At 41.0% G+C, this 27201-nt stretch overlaps 1 protein-coding gene across 2 annotated transcripts in view; it reads left to right on the forward strand.

The window, feature by feature from the left end:
* Positions 1-27201, forward strand: part of bahd1 (bromo adjacent homology domain containing 1) — a 56897-nt gene that overhangs the window by 11602 nt on the left and 18094 nt on the right. Inside the window, exons 1-2 of one of the 2 annotated variants that reach the window (XM_049595731.1) lie at positions 14412-14585; positions 24818-26593. In XM_049595731.1, the coding sequence (XP_049451688.1) occupies positions 24946-26593 (1648 nt within the window). In that variant the 5' untranslated portion in view covers positions 14412-14585; positions 24818-24945. Of the gene's footprint in view, positions 1-14411; positions 14586-24817; positions 26594-27201 lie in introns of those variants that run through there. The other variant, XM_049595730.1, reaches the window with a different exon arrangement.

Here is a 27201-nt window from a genome sequence, read left to right on the forward strand (position 1 = left end):
CTTGCCCCGACTCTTTGAAGAGGAACAGTAGAAGCAGATAATTACACTTCCCGTCCTGTATCTGCTCTGTAGTGCTGAACTGTCATCTCTACATCTGTAGGCTACACACTGAGGCAGAGAAATAACAGCTTACTACCTGTTCTGACGTGGAGCTAACGTATGCTTTCCAACAGCTACATATAGATGTATGCTAACAGTAATCATCCTCAGAACATAGACTCTCACCTACTTCTGCACCATCAATGTCTCAGCTGTGTCAAAGCTTAAACACTATAACACATCATGTCAAGTGTAATCTATGCTTCCTCATTACATCCCATCATTTCTCACATGTTGTTTATCATTTATTCATTAATTTTGTCTCTAAATTTCCACAGATAAGACATTCCTGTATTTTCTCATTTCTTTTTTAAATTTGCTACTAAAAACCCATTTTTATGAACTTTTATGAACCATAACTATCACACACTTACTTATATGTAGTTTTTTGTCGAGCCCAAAGTGTCACGTAGGTTTACATTACCAAAGGTTTGTGACAAAATCACTTGAAGACACCGACTACCATGTGCGCATGGTGAGAGAGGAGAGGGAGAGACTGTGCACTAAAAGAGTCTGAGAAGTCCAGGGCTGTTCATAAAACATTCAGGATGCCCAGGCCTAACGACACCACAGCTTATTCCACACTATAAACTGCTTTTCAGTTTCAGCCATACTTGTTGTTGCCGTGTGTAATGGTATGACGTCATATGTCAACAAGTTGAAATATCGCGATTATCACGATCATGATGAATTTTTCGGATGATATTAAAAAGTATACTGATATTATCGTGAACAAGATGATATGGCACACCCTTATAGGGCTGTCCCTATTGTCAGTTTTTGGACATCGAAGCTCCAGTGAGAAATATCTGCGTTTAATTGAAGCTTTGACAGGGAAGGCCTTTTTAGCACGCAGGTCTGGGTTGCATTAGCAAATAAAAAATGAATAATTTGCAAGACAGGTAAGCTTTTACAGTTTCAAAGTGAGCTTGTTTGGAATTTCTTTTGGAATTTCCTGCACTTTTTGGGAGGTCACACACCTCACAAATTTTGAAAATATTCCTTGATGTTTTTTGGCTAGCATGTCTGTAAGCCCGTTGATTGTGGTCAAACTGTCAGTTTCAGTTGTGTTGAACTGCTGGTGACTGATGTTGGATGAGATCAGAAATCAGAAGAGTCACAAACTATCACCTAGTTTAAATGTCCTTGTCTGAGAATAACTAATAATATATATTTATAATGTTAACATTCAAATACTGATTTGGACGTTGATTACCGTGGCAATGATCGAAGCTTTAAAGCTTTCAGGTCAGCCCTGAAAGCAACAGCCTTGGCCTCCAGTATGACATATAACATACACATCGGCAGCACTTTGAAGACAATAATTTCATCTCAGATCTTCTGACTCTATATGTGCCCAACGTAAGGCTCTGCTGACCATATCGCAATCTAGGCTAAAAACCAACCAGTGGTGAGAGGACGACCTCTCTGAGGAGATCAGACCTGTGCCTTATCCTTTTTTTAAATCCCTCTTAAAAACACACTTTTATAAATGTGCTTTCACAGGGTTAATGACCTGAAGTCACTTTAATCTGTAAGACGCTTCTTAAAATCGTTTTATATATAAGGACATTCTCTTAACTATTATTTTACTGATCATTTCATTTATTTTATTTCATTTTATTTTACCTATTTTAGTCTGTCTCATGTGCAGCTTTTGTTGTCCCATGTCCCAGACTTACAAAACATTTACCGTTGTTATTTTTTTTTTTTATTATCGTTGTCTCTGTTTTTTATTTTTGTAAATCACTTTGTAACTTTGTTTTAAAAGAGCTATTAGTTGTATTAACATGAAAGTAACAATCATTTTTCCGTCCCTGTTATGTCGTGGTCAATCTCGTCCTGGAGAGTAAGGAGCTCCTGGATCTCCTTGTCTCTCTAATTTGCAGACATTTTCAGCTGCTGTTCTTCCTCTCAGATTTAGCTGCTAAATGCTGCTAGCTGCTCTTAAATCTCTCATCAGTGGGTGGCACATTTAACATGTCATCAAAATGCTACACCCATCCCGTCCTGCCGGTCGTCACTTTTACACAGATGTTGATTTGGTGTTGTACCTCTGCTGCTGGCTTAAAGGCCAGACAACTGTGCCCCTGCATTTCATGATCATACCTTTTATACAGAACAGAGAGTTGGAGTAATGGACATTACTGCCTTAAAGCAAGCAGTGTAGAGAGGGCTTTATTTGACATGTTTTTGTTTCTTTGTTTTTTAACGAGGATGGTGGGGGGTTGACAATGTATTCTATTTTGTAACCTGTAAAGCACTTTAGAACCTTGTTTTAAAGGTGCTATGTAAATAAAATTGTTATTGTTTGTTATTATTATTCTAACAGAAATAACTCACACAAACAATATCTTGGTGAATAAGTTATCACACAAACAAACCATTCATGTGTCACATTGTTGCTGCCAGCCATGCATAACACAAATACCTCTCATTCATGGACACATTCTTTAGAAAACCTTGGTTAACATACACAGTATTCAGCCAGTTGACAATGGCCGGTCGCTGCAGCGGTTGGAAAGGATAAGGCCTCCTGAATGACTTCACTTGATTACATTTGTGTGCTGTATGAATCATCACATTGCAAACATGTTTTGCTTTAATGGCAGATAGCTGTACGCCTCATGTCCTCTCTGAAAAGGACAGTAAACATGTTGCCTCACATTTAGAAGCAGTGCCAGGACATTTTCAGCAAGTGTGGTGCTGCCCCGCTTCTAACTGCTTTTCTTTATATGACTACACAGACCACACTCACAGGTGGTTTAGGGATTGGACGTTGATTACATCTTTGGTGCAGTCACACATCATCGCTGTGTGTAACCATAGTCACATCACCAGCATGAGTATTAACCTCTTCAACACCACCCCACTGCCCAGAACTCATGCTGTTCAGCCAAGTATATAGCAATAAGTGATTTTTTTGGTGCACTTTGGGTCAGCGCAAGTTGTAAACACAACATTGACATATCATCAGTTGATTTGGTGATTTGTTAGCAAACAGTTGCTCAACATTATAAACGGATCCAGGTGTATTTCCTGTTGGAATGTTTGTGGTAGCTGACAGGAAGTAAACAGGAACCAAAGCTGTTGCCCTAGCGACAGAGTGGCAGTGACATGTTCTGTTACACATCCAGCAGTTACACACCAACATTAGCATTTATTTGGAGTCATGCTTTCAACACCTGATGAATGTAAGTCCAATATTTACTCTCTGTCAGCTCAGTTTTGTTCTCCGCCATCTCCTGAGGACGATTTCTGTCTCGTTAGTTTCTAAATGCTACACTGTGTTCACCACCTAGTCGCTGTCTGTGTCTCTTTGCAGGTAGAGTGGTACTGTGGGTTTTTAGAGCTTTTTGAAAAATTAAAACGGCCGCTGACTACCGCTGAAAATGACGACGAGAGCTGTGAGAGTGAACTAAAGCAGTAAAGTTACGGACCAGGCAGGCAGTCGATACAGCATAGTATCACAACATTTTTCATGGCAGTATTGTAATCAATACGCAGACACCAAGTATTGTTTTTTATTATATAAATTATTAATATTTCAGATATTAGCATGGGATGGATCGGTGGTTTGGCACAACGTCTACAGTGATGCGGGTGCTGTGCCGGACTGTTGTGGTGAAGAGAGAGCTGAGCCAGAAGGCAAAGCTTTTGATTTATTGGTCCATCTACGTCCCAACCCTCACCTATGGTCATGAGCTCTGGATAGTGATGGAAAGAATGAGGTCATGAATACAAGCTGTCGAAATGAGTTTCCTCCAGAGGGTGGCTGAACTCAGTTTTAGAGAGGGTGAGGAGCTGGGACATTCAGAGGCATGTTAGTTTGTCCCATTGTCATGAACACGATATCTCAGGCGGGCCTTGAGGGAATTTCTTCAAATTTGGCACAAACGTTAACTTGGACTCAAGAATAAACTGAGTTGATTTTGGTGGTCGGAGGTCAAGGTCACTGTGACCTCACAAAACACGTTTTCGGCCACAATTCAAGCATTCATACTCTAATTATGACAAAATTTCACACAAATGTCTAACTGAATAAAATTATGATATGATGACATTTTATATCCAAAAGGTCAAAGATCAACTTCACTGTGACATCATCATGTTCCGTAAGGGGCCATACACATGCCGCATCTTTGACAGCCTGGAAAATGCGAGGTTGGGCGCTGTGTGCGACTCTTGTTCCTGTTGTGTGCGAACTTTTAAGAGCGAGAAGGCAGGTTGCATCTGAAGTTGCTAAGCAACCATAACAAGCACCAGCCTACTCACAAGGAATCCTGAGTGCAGAGCTGATCTTCTCCCAGGTGCTGTTTTTTAAATGTGTAGGCCTAAAATATTGTCCAGGAGACAGCCCTGTGCTAAAATGATCAACTTCTCCCCGATGTTAACCACAGACTGATATTTACGGAAAAAGGGAAAGATATCTTTCAGCTGTGATTGGTTGTTCCTCGACACATGACATGTGGTGCGTGCTGCTGTGTTCTAAAAGTTGAACTCTATCTCAGGGCGCAGCCGTGGAGCCCTGTAAACGGTGTCACTCTGGCATTTGAGCATGCCTGCCGCATGTCTACAATGAAAACAATGGATTTTTGAGGGTGCAAAAAACGCAGCATGTGTACGGCCCCTGAAAACACTTTCTTGTCCATTATTAAACATCATAACTGAGGAACAGAAGGGGAAACTTCACATTGAAATTCTTCTTACAGGTGAAAGGAAGGCTTTGAAAACTTGTGCCTTTGTGTGAAGAATCTCTCGGTCCGAGAAAACACAGTAGATATTTTTGTAAACTTTTTGTTTACAGTGCACTGAGGCTGTGGCAGCTGGAGGGCGGCTGGTCTGTAGCAGAATCTGAGCTCTGACTGCTCAGGCAGGGGCAAGTGGAGAAATGGATCAATAAAGTATAACAGTGTTATTTCATTCTCTCCCCCTGATGCTGTATCTCCACCTTCAGAATGAAAGATACATCATCTTCAGTAAATATCTCCTGAGATGAGAGTTTCTGGGGCAAGATCTTGTTGAACGGGGGTATAAGGCCAAATGTAGATCAGTTTGGTGATATGTGAGGAGAAAATTGCCCAGAGACGCACTAAGACAATACAAAGGACCGTGCGACTCTTAAGAGATACTGTTGAGTTTACATTTATTGCATGTCTCTCTCAAGGACATCTCAGTGTATGTTTTCCTGACATGACCAGTGGGTCCCATGACCTTATTCACTTGCTTGTGAAAGAGACATCATGTTCACATATTTACCTGTGATATGTCTGTGAGAGCTGCAGTAACTGCTCTGACTATTTTTATTTTATTGATTATTTCCCATATATTCTGCCTCCCACAGTATTGATTCTTTCCATGGTCATTGATGATCTTTACAGACGTCTTTAGTGGGATTTGCTTGAATGAAATTCCTTTTGAAAATCAGCCCAGAGCACAGAAACATACAGTAGTTGGCATGTTGAAATTCATATTTTCATGGTCACACTGAATACCTGTCAGTGGGACATGATCAAAACTCCTGTAGTGATCAAAGTACTGAGAACCATACGTGTTACACCAAAGGGAACTGTGCCTTTAAACGAGTCTTTAAAGCAGCTCTAGTCAATGTTTGTATAGTAACAATGGATCAAATGGCTGAGTGTGTAATATGAAAGGAGTCGCTGAGTGAGCGATGAACCTACAGATAATTATCACCCCTCAGCTCTTTGGATCTTCAAAGCGTCATTCAGCTCCTTGTTTTGGCCTCTTGGCCCACTGTGTCAGATAAATGTTCTGTTATTGAGTTTGTCACATGAGGTAAACAAGATAGCGATCCTTGCACATACAAACAGCATTTTACACAAACTGTGCAGACTACATATCACCTTTGTTGTGTGTAGAAAAAGAAAAAATGATTAAATTAAGTAGATACATAAAAATAAATTGTGTATGTTGGTCTTGTTACGTTCTGTCAAGGTTACACATTATATCTGTGCAAGAAAATGAAATGTGTGTTCAATAGAGACCAAGTGAGGATATCTTAAACCTTTACCATGGATACCCACGCTTTATGAATTACAGCTAATGGTCTTTCTATGAGAGCAATATCCCTGTAATAATTCATTCATTCTGTTATTGATGGAGTCTCAGGGGAGAGCCGTGAGTGTATTATGGTGTTCTTAGAAATGATGTCAGCTGTTTGAATCAAGATCGGGTAATACAGTCAAACTGTTCATTTAAATCAGTATGAATATCGCTTGTTAAAAAATTAGGCTTCAGATAATATATCAATTATGAATCGTTCATTTGATCTCGCTCTGACAGACAGTGCAACAAAGAGAGTAATTTACTGCAGTCAAGGATCACAGCACCCAGCAAACCCACTCAACACCACTTTATCCTGTTAAAACAATTCTCACAACTTTTGATTCTTTTGACCTGAGGACCCTTAGAGATTAAAGACATATGTATAACTTACAGGGTAATAGAGGAATAGACACATAATTTAAGGTAGCCAGCAACCTGGTGTTACACATCTATAACTTCTATTGAAAAATGAACTGCTTGGCAACCAGACCAGGTGTCTAATTGAGACAGGCCTTTATTTGTCAAAATGTGTAGACACACCGGGCTAGTAAAAGGGACTGGGTGTTTAATTGGGACTATGCTTTAAATTAGAGTTTTACAGTAAATGATATAATCCCAGAACACATGAAAGTGTGTACCAACAGTGTTCTGGCTGCATTTAGTATGGTTTGGACTGTCTATGGCTACATTCACATTTCTGGGCTCAATGCTCATATTTCACAAGATCCCATCTTCCTGCCAGACTGTTCACATTCATGTTTGAAGTGATCCATATTAGACATTAGTGTGAATGGATATCTGCCCCTAAATGTCTCACATGCAGCCAATAACGTCAACCGCATGCATGTTAGAACAAATATAACATTACATTTTGGAAACAGACATTGGGGGAAAAAAATGAATTACATAGCAGTGTGTGCTTCATCTTCCTGAATGAGCGCCATAGTAGGAAGGTCCGATCACGTCATTTTTCAGAATAATTAGCTATGTGCTTCTGTTTGGAAGTATGTAGCTTATTTACAGAGGACTGGCCTTTTGCAGGAATGGGCGTTTGTTTTTGGGATAACAGAATTTGGGCTGCCCCCGACTACGAATTTTCCTATTCGACCGATAGTCGTCATTTAGGGCCATCAGTCGACTAGTTGCCTGCATGTTTACAATATTTATTTAATTACTGAATATATTAAAATGAATAAATTCATAAATATGATATATTAAATATGTATTTTTGGTGGGGCAACACAATGCTTTGAGTTGAAGGTGTGAGAAAGAATAGTATCAGTAACATTGTTAACACTGTGCTACATTACAGAGAAATACAAAACCGTACTAATGAACCTTCATTAATATAGGCCTATATTTTATCTACAAGTGCACGTCACACACTGAGCGAGCCGCCTGTTAATGACGCTGTAGGCAAAGCAGTAATGATTGTGCTAAGTGGCTAATGGGCATGTAGCTACTGACATGTTTCAGATGATACGTCATGTTTGTAGTCGACCAATGAAGATGAGTTTACATATCACCTTGGGTTCGTCCTTCACCTTCTCAAAATGATCCCACACTTTGGATTTCCTGCCCGACATGTTATTAACTAGCCTGTGGAATAACCGCAGGTACCAGCCCTGGAAATTAATGCGACTCCTGTCTGACTGCTGAGCATGGCCACTTCCTGTGTCTGTCTTTCAAATTAAATTCCCACATGGTCCAGTCATATAGTTTTTGATTTATTTTGACAAGGTGCAGCTCCTAATAGAGTTTCACTTTTTTCTGGTTGTAAGCGACCAATGAAATCTTGCCGACTAATGACCTTTCTGGTCAACTAACGTTTGGTTGACTGTGAGGGGGCAGTCCTAAACAGGATGTTGCACAAATGGGCTTTTGGTCCACAATCTCTACTAGCAGCTATTGCTTGTAGTTGTGTGAGGAGAGAGGTGGGGGTATGGCCTGGAGAGGAGTCAGGAGTTGTTCTTCCAAACTTTAGGGTGTCCAGGGTTACATTACAGTATCTCAATTGGTGCGTCACAACAACACTATCATGGCATGTCAGCAAGCTGTTCATTTCAGAAAGCGTCAGCCCATGTTTGGTAAATGATCTGCGTCTGTGCATTTAAGCATGAAAGCATGGACGCGAACAAACCATGGATGTATGGGAAAAACACACATGAATTCTGATATGACTGTTCTCACAGCGGTTGCATGGCTAGTGATCGGTTATATGTCGGATTTAGGACCACATATGTAGCCCAATTCTGATTGGAAAAAAAAAATTGTGTGCCTGTAATACTCTGAAAAATTTAGATCTGTGTTATATCAGAGCAGGGCCACATTTGCTTGTCATGTGAATGTAGCCTATGAGCTTTATTTTGACGCTCTTGTATTGTTTGTGTTGCCTAAATTTATGCACAAACTTAAAGTGAATGAGCTGATATGCTGGGTTTTGTTCTGGTCTTGTCCAAGGCCCTGTCCCTCAGGGGGATGATTCCAGGACTCAGTCACTCCTCATGTTTTGGCAGTTTCATAGATTAAGTCATTATAAATGAGACACACAAACACACACACAGCGGAGGATGTTCTAGCGTTAACTCTTTGAGCTTCTGGAATTAAAGTAGTGCATTTCTATCTTACACATCTTGGAGGCTGCGTACTGCTCCAGAGGCCTAACTATCATTAAAATATGGACCAGAATTCTGTAGTAAATTGTAATTTTATTAGATTGGAGAAGGGCTAGAGAGCTTAACATTACAACAACTGGGCATCAAACCAAATTTAGGCCAAACGTTCTACGAGCTGATCTCAGTTGATCTTATTTCATTTTCCGAGGATTTAAAATCACAAATGCTTCTGAGCAATAAGTTAGACGTCCGCTTTCTGTCTGCATCATCACCACAGTGAGTGAGTGAGTGAGTGAGTGAGTGAGTGAGTGCTTCCCGCATGTAGGAAGCATTTAGTCGTCCCGGTCGGTGTCGTGCATCTCTCTGCAGTGTGTTGCAGTGTGTTTATTGCAGTGCAGGTCAGCTCTCAGCAGTCTATACTCCCTCAGCTTCCCCCGGTGCTCACGCCTCATTAACTCAACACACTCAGCTTGTTTACAGCTGTTAATTACACACTGCAAAGCTGATATTGATGAGGACAATCAGCATTTATCCCAATTAAGCTCAGTTCTGACTACATGCTAACTTGATAACATAGTGACTTTCCAATCAGGTTGTTGTTAAGAGACTAAACCTGCTGTTCAGTGCAGGTATTGAAGTTCTCCTGTAATTGAACAGCCACTGAGTGAGTGCAGCAGCCGAGTGATCATCATTGACGGTCTGTGAGTGTGTGTATTGTGTGTTTTGCGCCGTAATAGGCCGATGTTATCTGTGTATTCTCAAGAAGTAGGGTAATAAATGACAAGCGGCGGCTGATCACTCATCATCATTATTAGATTCCACGTATCATTAAGAGCAGAGCATACAGTCAATGAGACTAATTAAGAGGGATGTGTGCTTTTCTGCCATCATTAATCTGACGGATATAAAATCCCTGGAATACTCCTTTAGGGATTTATAATGTAACACTCATTAGAGGGTTGATCTTAATGATGCTTTTGTTGATGTATAGAGACTTAATGTGCTCCATATACAAGGAGCTTACAATTATCTTCTTATATAATAATTATATGTATGGTGTTTATTCTATAGAGCTCCAACTAACAAGTGTTTTAAGTATTGATTTATCTTCTAATTGTCTGTGAAATATGAGCAAATAGTAACTAAATGCACATCACAGCGTCTCAGAGTCCAATTAGATGTCTTCAAATGTCTTTTTTTGTCAAACCTAACAGACCAAAACCCCCAAATATTTAGTTTAATATGATAGAAGATGGCGGGGGATGGGGGAGTTCACATGTTCTCCCCATGACTACATGGGTTTTCTCTGGGTACTCCGGCTTCCCCCCCACCATCCAAAGATATGCAGGTTAACTAACTGGTGACTCTAAATTGTCCATAGGTGTGAATGTGAGTGTGAATGGTTGTCTGTCTCTATGTGTCAGCCCTGCGATAGTCTGGCGACCTGTCCAGGGTGTACCCTGCCTCTCGCCCAATGTCAGCTGAGATAGGCTCCAATATATGGAGTTCAGTACAGTTTAAAGCAGGGGTGTCACACATTAGGGCCCCTGGGCCAGAACCGGCCCGTTTAAGGGTCTAATCCGTCCCACAGGATGACTTTGTACACCTAATATTGATGCACTTGTGAAGGCTAAGAGGTTTCAGGTTTCAGGAGCAAGTTAAACAGTGAGTAGCCTACTTTATGTAAAATGCTGCTTCAAAGACTTTTCCACCCTGACCACAATACAGTTCTCTGGAAAAGAAAACAAGAACATTGTGCTTTAATACAAAATAATCTGAATCAGACTTCTATCTTCAAACAGTGTTGGTGGAACACTACTGCTAAGGTGCTGCCAGAACTTTTGATTTGTAAATGGTTTGTAAGGGAGGAGATAACTTAGCCTGCTTCCTCAATACCTTCCACTTTGGTTTGCTGTGGTGATGACAGTCTTACTGCACAGGAGTGGGAATGTATGGGAGGGTGGACATGTAATGATAGACTGACTGTGGAAAAACTGAGACATATTATTGAATTGCACTTATAATCAGAATGTACCAGTACGTCTTCACACTATAAGAAATATGTATTATTATTATTTTTTTTTTAAATGGAGGTGTTGTTACATATAGGTTATAGTATGGTTTTACTGGTCCCGCTGTATGTGGCCCCTGAACCAAAATGAGTTTGACACTGGTGGTTTAAAGTGATCTTACACTTATACCTCACTTTGATATTCCTACAGGGCAGTGATACTCAGCTAACAACCCATGGGCCAATTCAGGTACCAGGTGGCCCACCAACCATTTTCTAACTCACAACAGAAAAAAATTGATTCACACTGGGATTTTTTTTTGTACCTTGAATGTAAATAAGGTGCCAGAGTGCATAAAAAGCATCAAAATGGAGCTTGTTTATCAAAACCAGTGCCAGGGGAGCGTCCCCTCACCCTGACAGAGGTCTGTGCTAAGTCCTGACTTTTCCTCAGTTCCTGGAAACTTGCAGAAGTGGCCCCAGGCAAAGCAAGCCAAGTATCCCTGCTGGAGGGTCTGTAGCTTTCTTGCATGTGAGGTGTGTAGTCGGGTATCTCTGTGTTACTGATCGATTGATTACTGATTATTTTTTTCTTAATTTCTTCTTATTAAGAGATGAGCTAAAGAGAAGAGGCTGAGGTAATCTGAGAAAAATTTAACTGGTTGATTAGTGAGTTGACAGTAAATGTTAATGTTACTATAGCTACAGGGATGCAGTGTATTTTACATACACTGAGTTAATAGTTGTCTTATAGTATTCTATATGTTCTAATCACTGAGTTTAAAGTGGTGTTATATACTTTACTTTATATATGACTATATTTCTCTAGGAGTTATAGTTTTCTTGCATGTCACAGTTATATTCAGCTATCTGTGTATTATTAGTAGATGTATGTGTGATAGTTTACTCTTTATGTTTCAGGTAATTTGGCTCTGTTTTAGTGTCTAGAGCAAAAACATCCCACCGGAAATGACCAAACTTCCATCAAATCTAACCTCTTAAAAATGGTGTCAGCAAGATCAGAAATGGAGAAGTGTGACAGACAGATGACCACAAACTGTAAGACAAATAGGTCCTTACAGTACCAAACAAGTTAACACTACATTTTCACAAAGTCAAATCACTAACAAAAAAGCATAAATATATATCATATTAATATAATATATATCATCTTATCTTAATAAGGAACATAAGAATAGGCCTTAATTAGCTGGAACATAATGAGTTAACTATAATACTGATGTCTACTTATAAAACACAGATACCTGATTATATCTGTCACATGCAAGAAAACTATATAAAGTAAAATATAGGCTATACCATCACTTCAAACTGACTGCTGAATATATATTGAATTATTACAGAAATCATATGAAACACTACAAGACACTGTATGTTAAATACACCACATCCCTGTTTTTGATGTAATGTTCATTAGTGACATGATCTTAATGATGTTTATGTAGCTATTGTGTGAAGTTAGCATGAGTTTATACTAACAGTTTATAGTTTTTATAGGCTAATTTCTGTAGGATGTATAGTTTCCTCGCATGTGACAGATGTAGTCAGGCATTAGTGTATTATTGTGATTTGTTTTCATCAGAAAACAAGGATTAACTGTATGAATGTAATGTTCATTAGTGACAATGATCTTAATGATTTTTATGCAGCTGGTGTATGAAGTTAACATGAGTTTATACTAATAGTTTATAGTTTTTATAGGCTATATAACCATAATTTACAGTCCATACAGTCCATATATATATATATATATATATATATATATATATATATATATATATATATATATATACTTAACTTTACATATGAGTGTATTTCTGTAGGGAGTATAGTTTTCTTGCATGTGACAGATATAGTCAGGTATCAGTGTATCATTAGTAGACATCAGTATGATAGTTTACTCATTATGTTCCGGCTAATTAAGGCCTATTCTTATGTTCCTTATTAAGATAATATGATACAGGAAATGAGCCTAATTAAGAGAAAAATGACTGGAATACTCCTTTAAAGATTAACTGTATATTATGGATGTGACGTTCATTAGATCTTAATGATGTTTATGTGGCTGGTGTGTGAAGTCAGCTTGAGTGTATACTAATAGTTTATAGTTTTTATAGGCTATATAACCATAATTTACAGTCTATGCTTTTTTGTTAGTGATTTGACTTTGTGAAAATGTAGTGTTAACTTGTTTGGTACTGTAAGGACCTATTTGTCTTACAGTTTGTGGTCATCTGTCTGTCACACTTCTCCATTTCTGATCTTGCTGGCATCATTTTTAAGAAGTGATGTTAGATTTGGTGGAAGTTTGGTCATTTCCACTGGGAATTTTTTGCCCTAGACACTAAAATAGAGCTATAATAAAATGATATGAGAAACAGGGATGTGGTGTGTTTTACATACAGTGAGTTTGTAGCTGTCTAATAGTGTTTCATATGATGTCTGTAAAAATTCAAAATACATTCATCAGTGAGTTTCAAGCGATGTTATAGCCTATATTTTACTTTATATGTCTGTTAGGGCTGTCAGTATAAAGCGTTACTTTTGATATCTGTGTTTTATAAGTGGACATTAGTATGATAGTTCACTCATTATGTTCCAGCTAATTAAGGCCAATTCTTATGTTCCTTATTAAGATAAGATGATACAGGAAATGAGCCTAATTAAGAGAAAATTGACTGGAATACTCTTAATGATGTTTATGTGGCTGGTGTGTGAAGTTAGCATGAGTGTATACTAGTTTTTATAGGCTATATAACCATAATTTACAGTCTTTATTTCTACATTTTTGTTAGTGTCATGACTTTGTGAACATGTAGTGTTAACTTGTTTGGCACTATAAGGACCTATTTTTCTTATAGTTTGTAGTCAGCTCTCTGTGTATTATTAATATTATATATTTTAGTATTAGTTTTTAGTATAGTCATGGTATTTCCTGCATGTTTAAGCTCATTTTCGTGGCAAACTTCTCTATTTCCGCTCTTGCTGGCATTATTTTTAAGGTGGCTGGTGTGTGAAGTTAGTATGGGTGTATACTAACAGTTTATAGTTTTAATAGGCTATATAACCAGAATTTACAGGCTATACTTCTACATTTTTATTAGTATCTTGACTTTGTAAACATGTGTTAAGGTGTTGCTTAGCACCATAAGGACCTATTTTTCTTATAGTTTATAGTTTGTAGTCAGCTGTCTGTGTATTATTACTGTTTTTTCTTTATTTCTACTTATCTCCCTCATGTTAAAGCTCATTTTAGTGGCAAACTTCTCCATTTCTGATCTTGCTGGCATCATTTTTAAGAAGTGATGTTAGATTTGGTGGAAGTTTGGTCATTTCCACTGGGATTTTTTTTGCCCTAGACGCTAAAATAGAGCTATAATAAAATGACGGGGGAAAATCCACGTGCATATTTCCTTTAGGGATCAGAAACGCCGTGAAGTGGTGGAGGAAAAAAATCCCCAGCGCTGATTGCGGACACAGTTTAGTCCCTGCAGGAATATTACAGCAACATGAGCGTTATAGAGGGATGTCCCGGTGCAACGGCGAATGTGAATGCAGGCAGCGCATGAATATTATCTCCAGCATGCCACTTCGGAAGTAGGTCACCGCTCACCGATTTGTTCACCATGTCTCCAGCTACTGTGGGCTGCTCGGTCCGCGGATCGCTCCCCAGGTCGACAGCCCGAGCGGGTAGAAACTGACCAGCAGAAGCAGGACGGACCGGATTGTTTTTAGGGGGAGATTTTCCATTTCCCGACGGGACACGCAAGGTAATGATGAATCGCGGCTGTAATTCCCCGTCACAGTTGGAGATGATAGGATCGGTGGGTCGCCCGCTTCTAACACGAGCTCCTAATGATATTGATATTAACTAGCAGCGCTTCAAAGCGCAGATTGATCGAGGATGTTTGGGTGTTTTAGACCGGTTTCCCCGCTGAGGAGCTTTTTTCACTTCTCCTATCACAGCCTGCACTCCTGCTACGGCATGCTGTCAGATTAACACCGTCCACCACCATGGCCAACTACCAGCTCCACTAGGCGAGTCTGTGTTTTATGTGGTGCACAGCCTGATCACAATACATGCATTTACATTGCTCTTAATTGCATTTCTCTGCTTGATATGATCCAGATCCACGAGTGGATGTGGGTGTGTTTGTAACTGCTGGTGCCTGAACCTGCATGGAGGTGAAGGGAGGTGTTGGTGTTGGTGGTGGAGGATGGTTATAGTGTTGGTGTAGGATTTGCTCCAGGAAAGTGGACTTGGTGGTGATATGGCACTATCTGAAGCTGCACAGCACAGCCGGCTTAGATTCCTGAGAGCTCCTGCCTCGGGGCTTTTTCTCTCATGATGACAGCTCTACACCATGTCTGTCCTCTGAATGAGTCTGTGTGACAGCCAGGCAGCTCCGCCACCTCCTCCTCTGTCTTCACATACACATGAAACTATACAGCCAGTTAACATGCCATCACCGGGAGAGACGGAATTGTGATTAACTGGGTTTGAGGTGCCAATTATGCTCCATTTACTTTGAAGCGGCGTAATGTTTAAGGAAGGGTTCTTTAATATCTGTAATTTTCAGAGGTAGACTTCTGTCTTTCCATTTGATCTGCTAAATCTGGAGTTCACAGCCCACAGACTGGGTTGCTAGATAGAAATCAAGGGTCACAAGATAAAATATTTATCTGTTACACAAAATTCTTTTAAAATTTTCTCTAATTTTGGCTTGTTTTTCTTCTAAAACACTGCAAATGGTGAATCTGAGAAGTCACAAGGTGATGGAAGATGATCACACACATTCCTTGTACAAAGTCATGTTAAATCTTTTTGTGAAGGCTTTTAAAGGAATATTTCACCCATTAAAAATGTGGTTCTCAACTGGTGGCTTGTGCATCCATTCTGAATTGACCACAAGTGACTCACAAACATGTCAGGTTTGTTAAAAACACACTACTTTTAGGTACAGTGAATTTCCGGCAGAGTTTTTATTTTAAACATGCTATTTCCTGCTGTAGAGTGAGTGAATAAAGGACATCTACCTGTCAGAGGCAGCAAACTAGCTTGACGACATGGCCAAGTATGTGTGAAACTGTGTGGATCTTGAACTAATGACTAGATAGAAATCTGGGTCCAGTGGCTTGACCAGTCGGGAACCTCTCCTTCTTGCATGCTTCCACGGAAAATGGCGGACATATTGATTAATTGATTGATTGGGGACCACTGTTAAACAGCAAAACAAGGCTTATATTAAAACATTCATTTACAAACTCTCACACAACTCGCGGTTTGAATATAACTCTGGTTTAAATAAACAATTTGACCGTTTTGTCTGACAGGAATTAAAGGCCTGTCCCAAATATAGGCCTGTTGATTTAAGTGATCAAAGCAAATGATAGCCCAGGCTACTAATTTAAGTGTAATTGTAGTCCAAGTCTCATTTATCCAGTCATATGCTCAGTACTTCCTAAACACATGCATTTTTGTCCAGATCTCACTATTTAAAATTGGACTAAAAGTTAAAGTTATCTATGCTGTCTTCAAACCGATACTCCAATTTAAATGGGGTTTTTTTTGTTGCAACTGGATAAATGAGACTTGGATTATCCTGCACAAGTTGTATGAGAGTTTGTAAACGGGTGTTCTGATTAGCTGTTGTTAAACATGGTCCCCAGTTATTAATAAATCAATATGTCGGCTGTTTTTTTTTAAGGCATGCAAGGAAAAAAAGGAGGTTTCTTCATGCATTAAAGGTAACTTGGCACAACTAACTGATTTACAAATGGTAATTTCCTGGGGGCAGTATTCCTTTAATGTCCTTCAAATGGAAAAAAAATCGCTCTTTAGTGAACCTGCTCACAGCTCATATCCACACTAATGTCACAAACTGACATTTACAAGCTAAAAAGGTTGGGAAAACGCTGATCTAAACGACTGGTGTCCAACCTTTGTGGCTTGTGTCGCCTGAAAAGGTGAAACTGTCCAGTGTTTCCGCAAGAAAAGGGGAAATGTTAGAGAAAAGTCTGACACTAAAGATAAACATTATGTCTGTTTGATTCTGTCTTCTTCAGTTAATCATCTCATGAACCAGGGATATTTAACTTGCTTTGCCTGAGGCCATTTAACAAAATGAGAGGAGGCCAAGGGCCAGTTAATAAACAAACATCAATAATATTTATCAGATGAACAAATAAAGAAATGAGGCAAATACAATCGTGCAGGTCAGGTGTATGCAGGGACGGTTAAGAGATTTCAGGACATTTGTAGCTTAGCTTAGACCTCTGCCACAGGATCTGGGGTCTACTCCTGTGGCACTTTTTTTTAATAAACAAGCTCTGTTTGATGTTTTTTAGTGCATGCTGATATCTTATTTACGTTCTAAGATACAAAAAGCGAATCCCAGTGTGAATCAATTTATTTTCATTGTGTGGTGGGTCACCCTGCACCCTATTGCGGGCCTGATTTGGCCCACACGCTGCAAGTTGAGCATCACTGGTCCCTCTAAATATCAAAATGAAGCTGAAGAAATGTAATTTTGGTACACCTGTAGGTGGACTTTAGATTTAAAAAGGAAAAAAAAAAAGAGAAAGAAAATGTAGAAATAATCCACTTGTTTCCAAAAGTAATGAGAGTAATGAGACAAATAACCTGTGAAAAAAAAATCATACTCCTCTGCTCACTCTGTTGCTTTGCAGCACTTATAATAGCCTTACCTCACCTGAACAAAAACAACCAATCAGAGCCAAGTAGTCTCTAATGCAGCTGTCAATCATGTTGATCACTGCTCGTGAACTGTGATCAAACTGTCAAACTCGGCTGGTGGTCATTGCTCGGTACATTGGTACTGTTTCCAACATGGCAACTGGGTGACAGTCTTTCTCATTTTACAGCTGAACAGTCCACTAAAATATCAGGCTGCCCCAGACTAAGAATTTTCCTTGTCAACCAACAGTCGTCATTTAGGGCCATTAGTTGACTAGTCTCCCGCATGTTTACAATATTAATTTAATTGTTAAATTATATATTTTGGGTGGGGCAACTCAATGCTTTGAGTTGAAGGTGTGAGAAAGAATAGTATCAGTAACATTGTTAACACTGTGCTACATTACAGAGAAATACAAAACCGTACTAATGAACCTTCATTAATATAGGCCTATATTTTATCTACAAGTGCACGTCACACACTGAGCGAGCCGCCTGTTAATGACGCTGTCGGCAAAGCAGTAATGATTGTGTTAAGTGGCTAATGGGCATGTAGCTACTGACATGTTTCAGATGATACGTCATGTTTGTAGTCGACCAATGAAGATGAGTTTACATATCACCTTGGGTTCGTCCTTCACCTTCTCAAAATGATCCCACACTTTGGATTTCCTGTCTGACATGTTATTAACTAGCCTGTGGAATAACCGCAGGTACCAGCCCTGGAAATTAACATGACTCCTGTCTGACTGCTGAGCATGACCACTTCCTGTGTCTGTCCTTTCAAATTAAATTCCCACATGGTCCGGTCATATAGGTTTTGATGTATTTTGACAAGGCGCAGCTCCTAATAGAGTTTCAGGTTTGTTTGCGTTTTTTTTTTTTTTTTTCTGCGACTAAGTGACCAATGAAATCTTGCCAACTAATGACCTTTCTGGTCGACTAACGTTTGGTCAACTATCAGGGGCAGCCCTACAAAAATATGTTTATGAAAACATTGAGGTGAGAAATAGGCACCTAAAATGTTTCCAGAAACATATTTTAGTGTACTGCGTACTCAAATTGGTCCACTGGTTGCTTGGACTGTACCCAACATGGCAACTAGGTCACAAACTTTCTCATTTTACAGCTACAGTACACTAAAATGTTTCAGAAAACATTTGAGATGAAGAACAGACAATTGCAGTACCACAGTCTTGAGTCATTTTTGATCAGCTCTTCCGAGTTTGACTGCAGTTCACGAGCCTTGACTGACATGATTGACAGCTGCATTAGAGACTCGTCAACTCTGATTGGTAGTTTATGGTGCACTGTGGTCAGTTCTAGCAAATACCATTAGAGGCACTGCAGGAAGAAGAGGATGGGCATGATTTTTTTTTCACAGACTATCTGTCTCGTACTTCTTTTAGAGTCTGATGAGAGTTTCAGCAAATATGACAAAGTTATTTTATATTTTCTAGGTACCACTATAGCTTTAATCAGAAACAAAATGTCCTGAACAAATGTTGAGGTTTCTAAGTGCCTGTGCAGAGCAGTGTGTGTGTAGCTATTGGTTGTTGGTTTTCTTAACAGCATGTTAAAGCAGGTAAATATCAGACCTCAGTATTAATTTGAACCTGTTGTTTTATTTGCTGTGGTCCGTGCGGTGAAGGTCTTGCAGGGAATAATAATGCTCTTCAATGAGCTTCTGCCCTTCCATTGTGCATGCTTGTCTTATTCAAATGAAGCAACTTGATTTGATATCCGCAGACAGAAACTCAATGTGAGGCTCCTTCTGCCCTCTTGTTATCTGGAAATTAAATTTCTCTCTCATGGATTGCATTTCACGGTTCACCGATTCGTTCGGCAATAAGGGCAGACAGAGCTATGAGATGGTTTTGAACATGTCCAGAGAGTTGTGTCCACTCCAGAGTTAAAGTGGGTTTGCAGTTGTGGTTCAACTCAACCCTGGGTATGTTCTCTATAATTTTAAGATGACGCAAAGTGATGCAACAGATCCCAGCGTGCAACAGTCTCAAGGTGTGTTCTGGTTTTAGTGTAGAAGACAAGAAAAAAAACAGAATAGAACTCCTCATGCTGTCTGCTCCTTGTAATTAAAGCACTTCAACAAGAACCGCACTTGGTTTTGGTTTCCCTACCCTCTCATTAGGTGTTACATGATAGAAAGTTGTAAAAGAATAGACGATTTGTCACACGCTTGGTGATGAGATGAAGTTGTGTTAAATACTCAAGTGCATCAATAAGCCGCTGGTTAAATGAAGCTGTTGTTATTATGCAGCGCAGAAACAGGTTTTAGTGGGATTTGCATGCATTTTCGAGTCATATCCCATCATCGTTTTCTTTTTTACACACGGTACTGGACTGGAAATGGTTGAAGAATTAATTTTTTATGACTGTTACCAATATCATACTGTAGGGATGGAGCAGGAAATGGCATATGGTGAACGGGTGTGTGGAGAAGCAGCAGCAGAAGGAATCAGCTGTGTTGAATGTATTCTGAGCGAAGGCAACTTGTGCTGTCGTTTAAAGCCTAGTTGCTACTTTAAATGGCTCACTTAAAAAAAGACAGGACACAAAAATGACATTTAAACATGATGTGATGCACTTTAATCCATAGAAAGAAAAATCAGGGTAAAAACATGATATACTAATGGGCATATAAGAGCGCCTCGCATTGCAATCAGCTCCAGTTAGTCATTGTCAATAATAGAGGTACAGCAGGGACCCATTTCTGCCCAAAGGTACTGAGAATGACTACTGATACACCCTGCTTTAACATGAAGTTGGAATTTTATTTGTGAGGCGATGCATTTTCTTTCAAAATAAAATAAAGACACTTGTTGACGAGGTCTCCGTGCTCTCTTACAGCAAGCGTGACATCTCTGCACATGTGGATCAGCGGAAAATCCCAACTTTTTCTCACATATTAATTTGCATGCATATGCTTTAATAATTAGTTAGTGTCGGAACAGTTAGTAGATTATTGGGTAATTTGAATGGCAGAAAATTAATCAGCAACACTTAACGTTTAACATTTAAAATCCATTTTTGGAAGTAATTTCTCAAGCAAAAAATCTCTAGTTCCAGCTCAGTGTGAGTGTTTGCAGCTTTCCTCTGTTTAATAGTGCTTTAAGCTAAATGTCTTTGGGTTGTGGACCATTAGTTGGACAGAACAAGACTTTTAGCCCCCCAGCTTCCCCAAATTCCTCAACCCCACCCCACTCAGCACTTGGTTTTGGTTTCCCTACCCCTCATTAGGTGTTACATGATAGCAAGTTGTAAAAGAATCAACGATTTTTCAGACACTTAGTGATGAGATGAAGTCGTGTTGAATACTCAAGTGCATAAATAACCTGCTGGTTAAATGAAGCTGTTGTTATTATGCAGTGCAGCAACAGGTTTTAGTGGGATTTGCATGCATTTTGGAATCATATCCCATCATTGTTCTCTTTTTGATGCATGTTACTGGACTGCAAATGTTTCAACAATTAATTTCAGTCAGGACCACTTCAGTCAAAGAAAACTTTATTTCCATTTGCAGTATTTGGTGGTATGGCTCTGTCCTGGGGCCTCTCTGCCTTTCCTAGGCCTACGCAGTAAGCCTCCTCCAGGCACTGACGTGGAATGCCTTAAGGCAGAGAGAGCACACCTCTCTGCCCTTCCATGTGCCAACATGGAAAGCCTAAGGCCGAGAGAGCAAATCTCTCTACCCCTTCCACATGCAGATGAGGAAAGCCTAAGGCCGAGAGAGCAAATCTCTCTACCCCTTCCACGTGCAGGTGAGGAAAGCCTAAGGCAGAGAGAGAGCACACCTCCCTGCCCTTCCATGCGGAGAGCAACAGCAGAGATTTCCCTGGGTTCAGAACAGAGCAGCATCAATGATGAACAGCAATGACCTTGAGAAGTCAGACACAGCGTGAAAAGGAGGAGCTGGGGTGGAGGCTGGTTGCAAAGCGGCTTGCAGAGGAAGCAGGAACAGTAGGCAGGCCAGAGCAGTTTAATCAGGGCGCCCTGAATGAGATTTGTCAATTGGTTGCATAGAAAGGAATCATGTGTTTTAGCCTCTCATCCATGAGTAGATGCATACTTTCTTCTGAGTGATGTAGTTCCTATATGAAACTGCTCACAACAAGGTCTGTTGATTATTTTGAGTAACTGGGTCATGATTCGTTGTTTGGCACTTTGAGCACCACAAGCCAAGTGCCATCTAGTTCCACTATATTCAAGAGAAGGCAGATACAGCTGATACTCCCACCAAAACAATCTAGATAAATAAATAGAACTACAGGTAACAGGAAAAATATGTATTTATGATTTGGGGGTGAACTTTCCCTTTAAGCACTTTTTTGGCATGTGTAGAAAGATTTGAGACATGACAAATGAGCCTGACAGCCAATCACATGCCAGCCAACAAATGACAGATGTGCGATCCAAAGTAGCAGCTTGTGAAATAACTTAATTGATCGTATATGTGTCGGGTGACGATGGAAGCTGAGATTTAGACTTAATCATTTCCGTGAGTAGTGTGTGATTGTGAAAGCTGAATGGTTTTCTGGCTGAAGAGTCACTTAATATAAAAAGAGAGACCCATGCTGACTTGGTTCCTGGAGGTCAAGTGGCATAATTGTGTTTCAGGGCTGCAGCAAGAGGGCTGATCCATCTCTTTATGCTGCACGCAGGAGTGTCATTGCATAAAGGTCACTGGCAGTTGAATCATCAGGAACTTTAGAGGTTTTTCTCCCACAGTAAGTGAAGTGTTTCTGTGTTGAGAGAGCAGTAAGACTTGTGTGAGCTTCAGAGGATCGTAAAGCTTATTATGCGTCTTCTACTCTAAAGTTGCTGGAGGTGCTTTGATGTACTCTGTACCAGCCTGTTGACATGGAAACTGAAGAGGCTATTGTGCGACGAGTATTCCCGCCACCAGTTTTGGTGAAATAAAGATCAATTCATGAGTCATTTGATCATACTGTTTGTTTTTGTGGCTCGGCAATGTTGGCGAGTGATGCCTTTATTTCATCCCTCACAGCATGCGCTGCCCCTTTTACCTTGCAGGAATTGAAACATGCACTGTCTCAATGTGAAACAGTCTTTGCAGTCTTTTCTTGTTTAATCTAATGACCTCCTCTTTGGTAAGCCACAGTGCCACTCAGAGGTATCAGCTACAGGCTGTAGCCATGGCTAAAATTAAATCGGTGCAGCATTGTGAATTACGGATCACTTCTAAAAGCATCCATCATATCAAACACTAAATACATCACCTAAACGCCTCATCTGTTTCTGCGCTGTGCTTGTGTGTTGTAGCTCTGAGTGGGTGAATGCTTGTAATACTGAGCTCCTGGTGGATTGTGTGAGTCATTAATGTGCTTCAACATGGGTTCAAGGAGCTGAGAACGGTCTTTATTGATACAAAGGATGGAAAGGCAATTTTATATTTTATTTTTTCATTTGGCAGGAATTCTAAATCAAAACATGTAACAGCTACAAAACAATTAATGTATCATAGGGCTGAGGAGTATATCGATATAATATCCATACATGTTATGAAACTAGATATTGTCTTAGATTTTGGATATTGTAATATCATAAGCATCTAGTCTTCACCCGGCATAAATGACTTGACTGATGTTAAACCCGTTAATAATCGCTAGGTAGAGTTAGCCTTGTGATACTAACAGCAAAGACGGTGGATAAACCAAGACGGTCCACTGCGAGTCAGTGTCCTGTATCAGTGTCACGTGGGGTTCGCAACCACCACGCCCGTTTAGGAGACTAACAGCAGGTCCTGAGTCCATTGACTTCAGTGGGAGAAAAGAACGTGATTACAGATTATGGCTGATTATGCCCCCGCGCTTAATACACAAACAACATAGCAGCGAGTGGGGAAGAACTCATTCAAGAAAGAGAACGAGTTCGTAAGCGCTTTTGTGTGCTCGCCTGTGTGTGTGTGTGTGTGTGTGTGTGTGTGTGTGTGTGTGTGTGTGTGCTCATCAGGGCGAACTCCGCCATGCATGACACGAAGAGCAGAGGAGGATTTTAGACGCGCACCGTGTAGGGACATAAATGACATGCCGTTGTGTAAATAAGATGAATAAGTGTTACCAACGCCAAGCTGGCAGACCCCCAAACCGTAGTAAAGGGACCTCCGAAGACCATTAGCTCCTTTAGCTTGTATTAGCTCGTTGTGGCAACAATACATAAACAATGGGACTTCGTCTGCATTAAAGAACGGCACTTTATTTTCAGCACTGCAGGGATGATGCACAGCCTCTGTCATCAGTGTCTGACTTTTACATAGAGGGAAATAACTCAAAAACAGCATGCAGAACTGCGTAGGCTTCTTCACTGTGGCTGCTCGATATAAACAACATAGCACATGCCTCACTTTCTTCCTGGGGCGCATCCGTCTGACGTCACACACCACACCCGGCGCGCTAACATCTCATACCTCCTACATCAACTACACACATACACAGCTCCACACACACAAGCCACACACATCAGGCTCAGCCTGTAACATAAGGCTATTTAGTTTGTTTAATAAAAGGACAAGGTATAGACCTGTTCTATAGGAAAGGTAACCTTAAATGACTTCTGTTGTGATCCAATATGACGGTAGGGGAAACACTGCCGTATGATAAGAAAGGGGTCCAGTGGAAAGCGATCACAGATGCCGTCTCAATGTATATTGCAAGAGATGTGGTGCCCATATAAAGGCTACCGTGGAAAAGCCAGGGTTTATTCACATGCTGAAAGTTTTGGACCCCAGATATGTGCTACCAGGCCGCAAATTTGTTTTTGTTTTTTTTGTTTTTAACTAGGAGGGGAAAAAATAGATTTAAATCGTGAATCGGATTTGGTTTTTTTTAGGCCATATCGCTCAGCCCTAGTCGCAATATTTATATCAAGGTATTTGGTCAAAAATATTGTGATATTAGATTTTCTCCACATCGCCCATTCCTAATGTGGCATAATCTAAGTGTAAAAAGAGCACATTTTAAACTTAAACAGTGCTGACAAATGGGAAACAGGTTGGAGCACATTTGGCCTGAGGCTTAAACATAACATAATGCTCTTTATCTCAGTTTCTCCTCCATCTTGTGTGTGCATTGTATTTGCATTTCAGGCAGAAAGGTTGTCTAAGTGGTCATGTTCTCTGGGGACCTGGATATTGACAGCAAACTAAGTAAAACCGGTTGTTAAATAATGCATCAAAAGATCCTGTCTGTTACATTAAGTCACTCTCGGCTTCTCTGTCTGTGTGTGGCACACACTTTACAGTTAAATGTCTGATCTGTGTCTCCCCAGAGAGTGTATGGACCCAGGTGATGATCCATGACGATGCTCGCTGAAGGGTCTGTCTGAGCTGAAGCCCACCATCGTAGCACCCCATTGATGAAGACGACGTGGTGGATCTGCTCCCAGACGCTGAGACCATGGTGAAAGCTCAGCGGAGCCAGCCTGTGAAATGCGGGAAGCCGCGGAAGGAGAAAGGAAGCAAGGAGAAAGGAGGTGGCGTGAAAAAAGGGAAAGAGAGAAAGAACGAGTTGAGAGGAAGGAAAAAGAAGGATAAGAAAGAGCCACATCGACACAGAAAGAAGACACTGGCAGTGGGTGATGGAGACGCGCTGGACTGTTGCGTCCTGCTCACCCGTCTGGAGGAGAAAGGGGTTGTGGGTAAAGCAAAGGATGCACTAAAAGCTGGGAAACAAAAGGCGGGGAAAGTCAAGAAGAAGCTGCACTCCAGCTCCAGTCACAGAAGGACCAAATCTGGACTTAAGAAAACTTCCGCAGCCAATCAGCAAGCATTGGAACCAAAAATCAACCAATCTGACGCCTTACTCATGTTTCCCGCACATGTCTTTGAGCCCCGCAGGCGGAGGATGGCCTCTCTCAATGCTGAGGCCGTCAACAGCTTGCTGCTCTTCAGAGACGAGTCTGTCGCGTCAAATCTCGCAAAGAAACGGCAGCCTTCTAACGAAGACAAAGCTAAAGACAGTCTCACTAAAACTGAACATAAAGGTCATAAAACCAAAAAGGTTCCTCCGGGAGGGAAAGCGGACCCAAAAGAAAGACCTAAAAAACAGAGGCGGTCAACAGCGGAGGCTCAGAACATTGACTGGTTGGCTTTGTTTGCGCCTACGCCTCGGCGTCAGGCAGGCCTCACTGCTGCAACGCTGCTCAAACTCACCAGCACCCAGTACGGAAGCAAACGACAAAAGAAGGCGGAGTCCAAGGCGGGAAGTGGGTGTGAAGCAGCAGCTACGACTCAGGATGAGATTAGTGGTAAGCAACTGTTGGGAGAAACAACGCTGACCAAAAGAACAACACATCCCAAACACGAGGACCAACTGAAGCACATAAAACAGGGTACAGAGGATCCGGTTCATTCCCAGCTGGACTCCACCATCCAGGGTTGCTGTAGCTTGTGTAAAAGCGAGGCTTTGGATCCGGAGTGGGCGGGCCCTGCAGGGGGACAGGAGTGTCTCAAACGGGAGCTTCACCGCGGCTCTTCGCTCGGATTCTCCTTGAAAACAATCAAAGAGGAGCAGGTGGAGGCCGAGGTGTCTTCCTGCTACTGCTGCTCCCAGGAGAGGTGTGTCGAGTACTGTCACAGACTGGCCCTCTTCCTGGAGGACAAGACCTTCAAGGAACCAGAGGACGGCTCACTGTCTGAGGTGTTCCACCATCATCATCACCACCATCACCATCACCACCATCATCTTCAGCCACCTCACTCCGTAACCCACCCAGCATCCATAACCATCAGCCCGCACACATACACCTGTTTCCCCGGCTACTACGTCCACTTCAGTCACCCGGACACCTCCCCCTCCCCCATACCGCCCCTCGCTTTGTGCCCAAAGAGCGGCAAGAGACCCAAGCTGCTCCCCAGCACCGGTCCGCAGCCCTCAGGGATTACCCATCCAGTGTACTGCTGCACCTCAGTGGAGGCGTGCTACGGAGAGCCCTGCAGGATCAACGGCTACTCCTCCTACACCAGTGTGATTCCAGCCATCGCCAGAGGAGGGTGCTCCTTCAGCACCACAGACTGCACCAAATGTAACCACAGCATCAAAAGAGGTGAGCACACACAGGATTGACATTAGGTTTACTTTTTATCAACCCCCAGCAGTGTGTCAGAACTGAACAAGCTGAGTTAATGCACTGGTATCTGTCTTGATGGCACTTATGTAACGACACCGACAACTTCTCCAAGTGCCTCAGATAAAAGGCAGAAGGACAGCAGAGTGTCCATTATCTCTTTCATTTCTGAATCCTCGTAGGATGTGTGTATTTATCGCTGCTGCAAAGTGAAGTGTGGCAGTGTAGGAAGATGAGCTTACTTTAAATGTTTTTTGTAATTCAGTTTTCTTTTACTAAGTTTTGTAGCTGATAAACAACACAAACTAGTATTTTACAGTAGATTAATGAAGAACAGAGGGATGTTCCACGGTGCCAGATCAGTCAGTTAGTGAGGTATGTTGAGTTTTCAGTGTTACAAAGGTGACTCTCTGGTGACTCTGGCTAGATCACCATGGTAACTTTACTGCAGGCCAAAAATGGTCCAGACCAGGTTGTCTTCAGAGTTTTGCATTAAAATTGGCTAAAAAGCACCTTTCACTAATCAGTTCCTTTTGAAATAGCATCACCCTGTAGTCAATAGTTAATCCCTTGCTGCCAAATAAAAT

The sequence above is a fragment of the Epinephelus fuscoguttatus genome, linkage group LG14 (assembly GCF_011397635.1).
Source record: "Epinephelus fuscoguttatus linkage group LG14, E.fuscoguttatus.final_Chr_v1".
Classification (NCBI taxonomy): Eukaryota; Metazoa; Chordata; class Actinopteri; order Perciformes; family Serranidae; genus Epinephelus; species Epinephelus fuscoguttatus.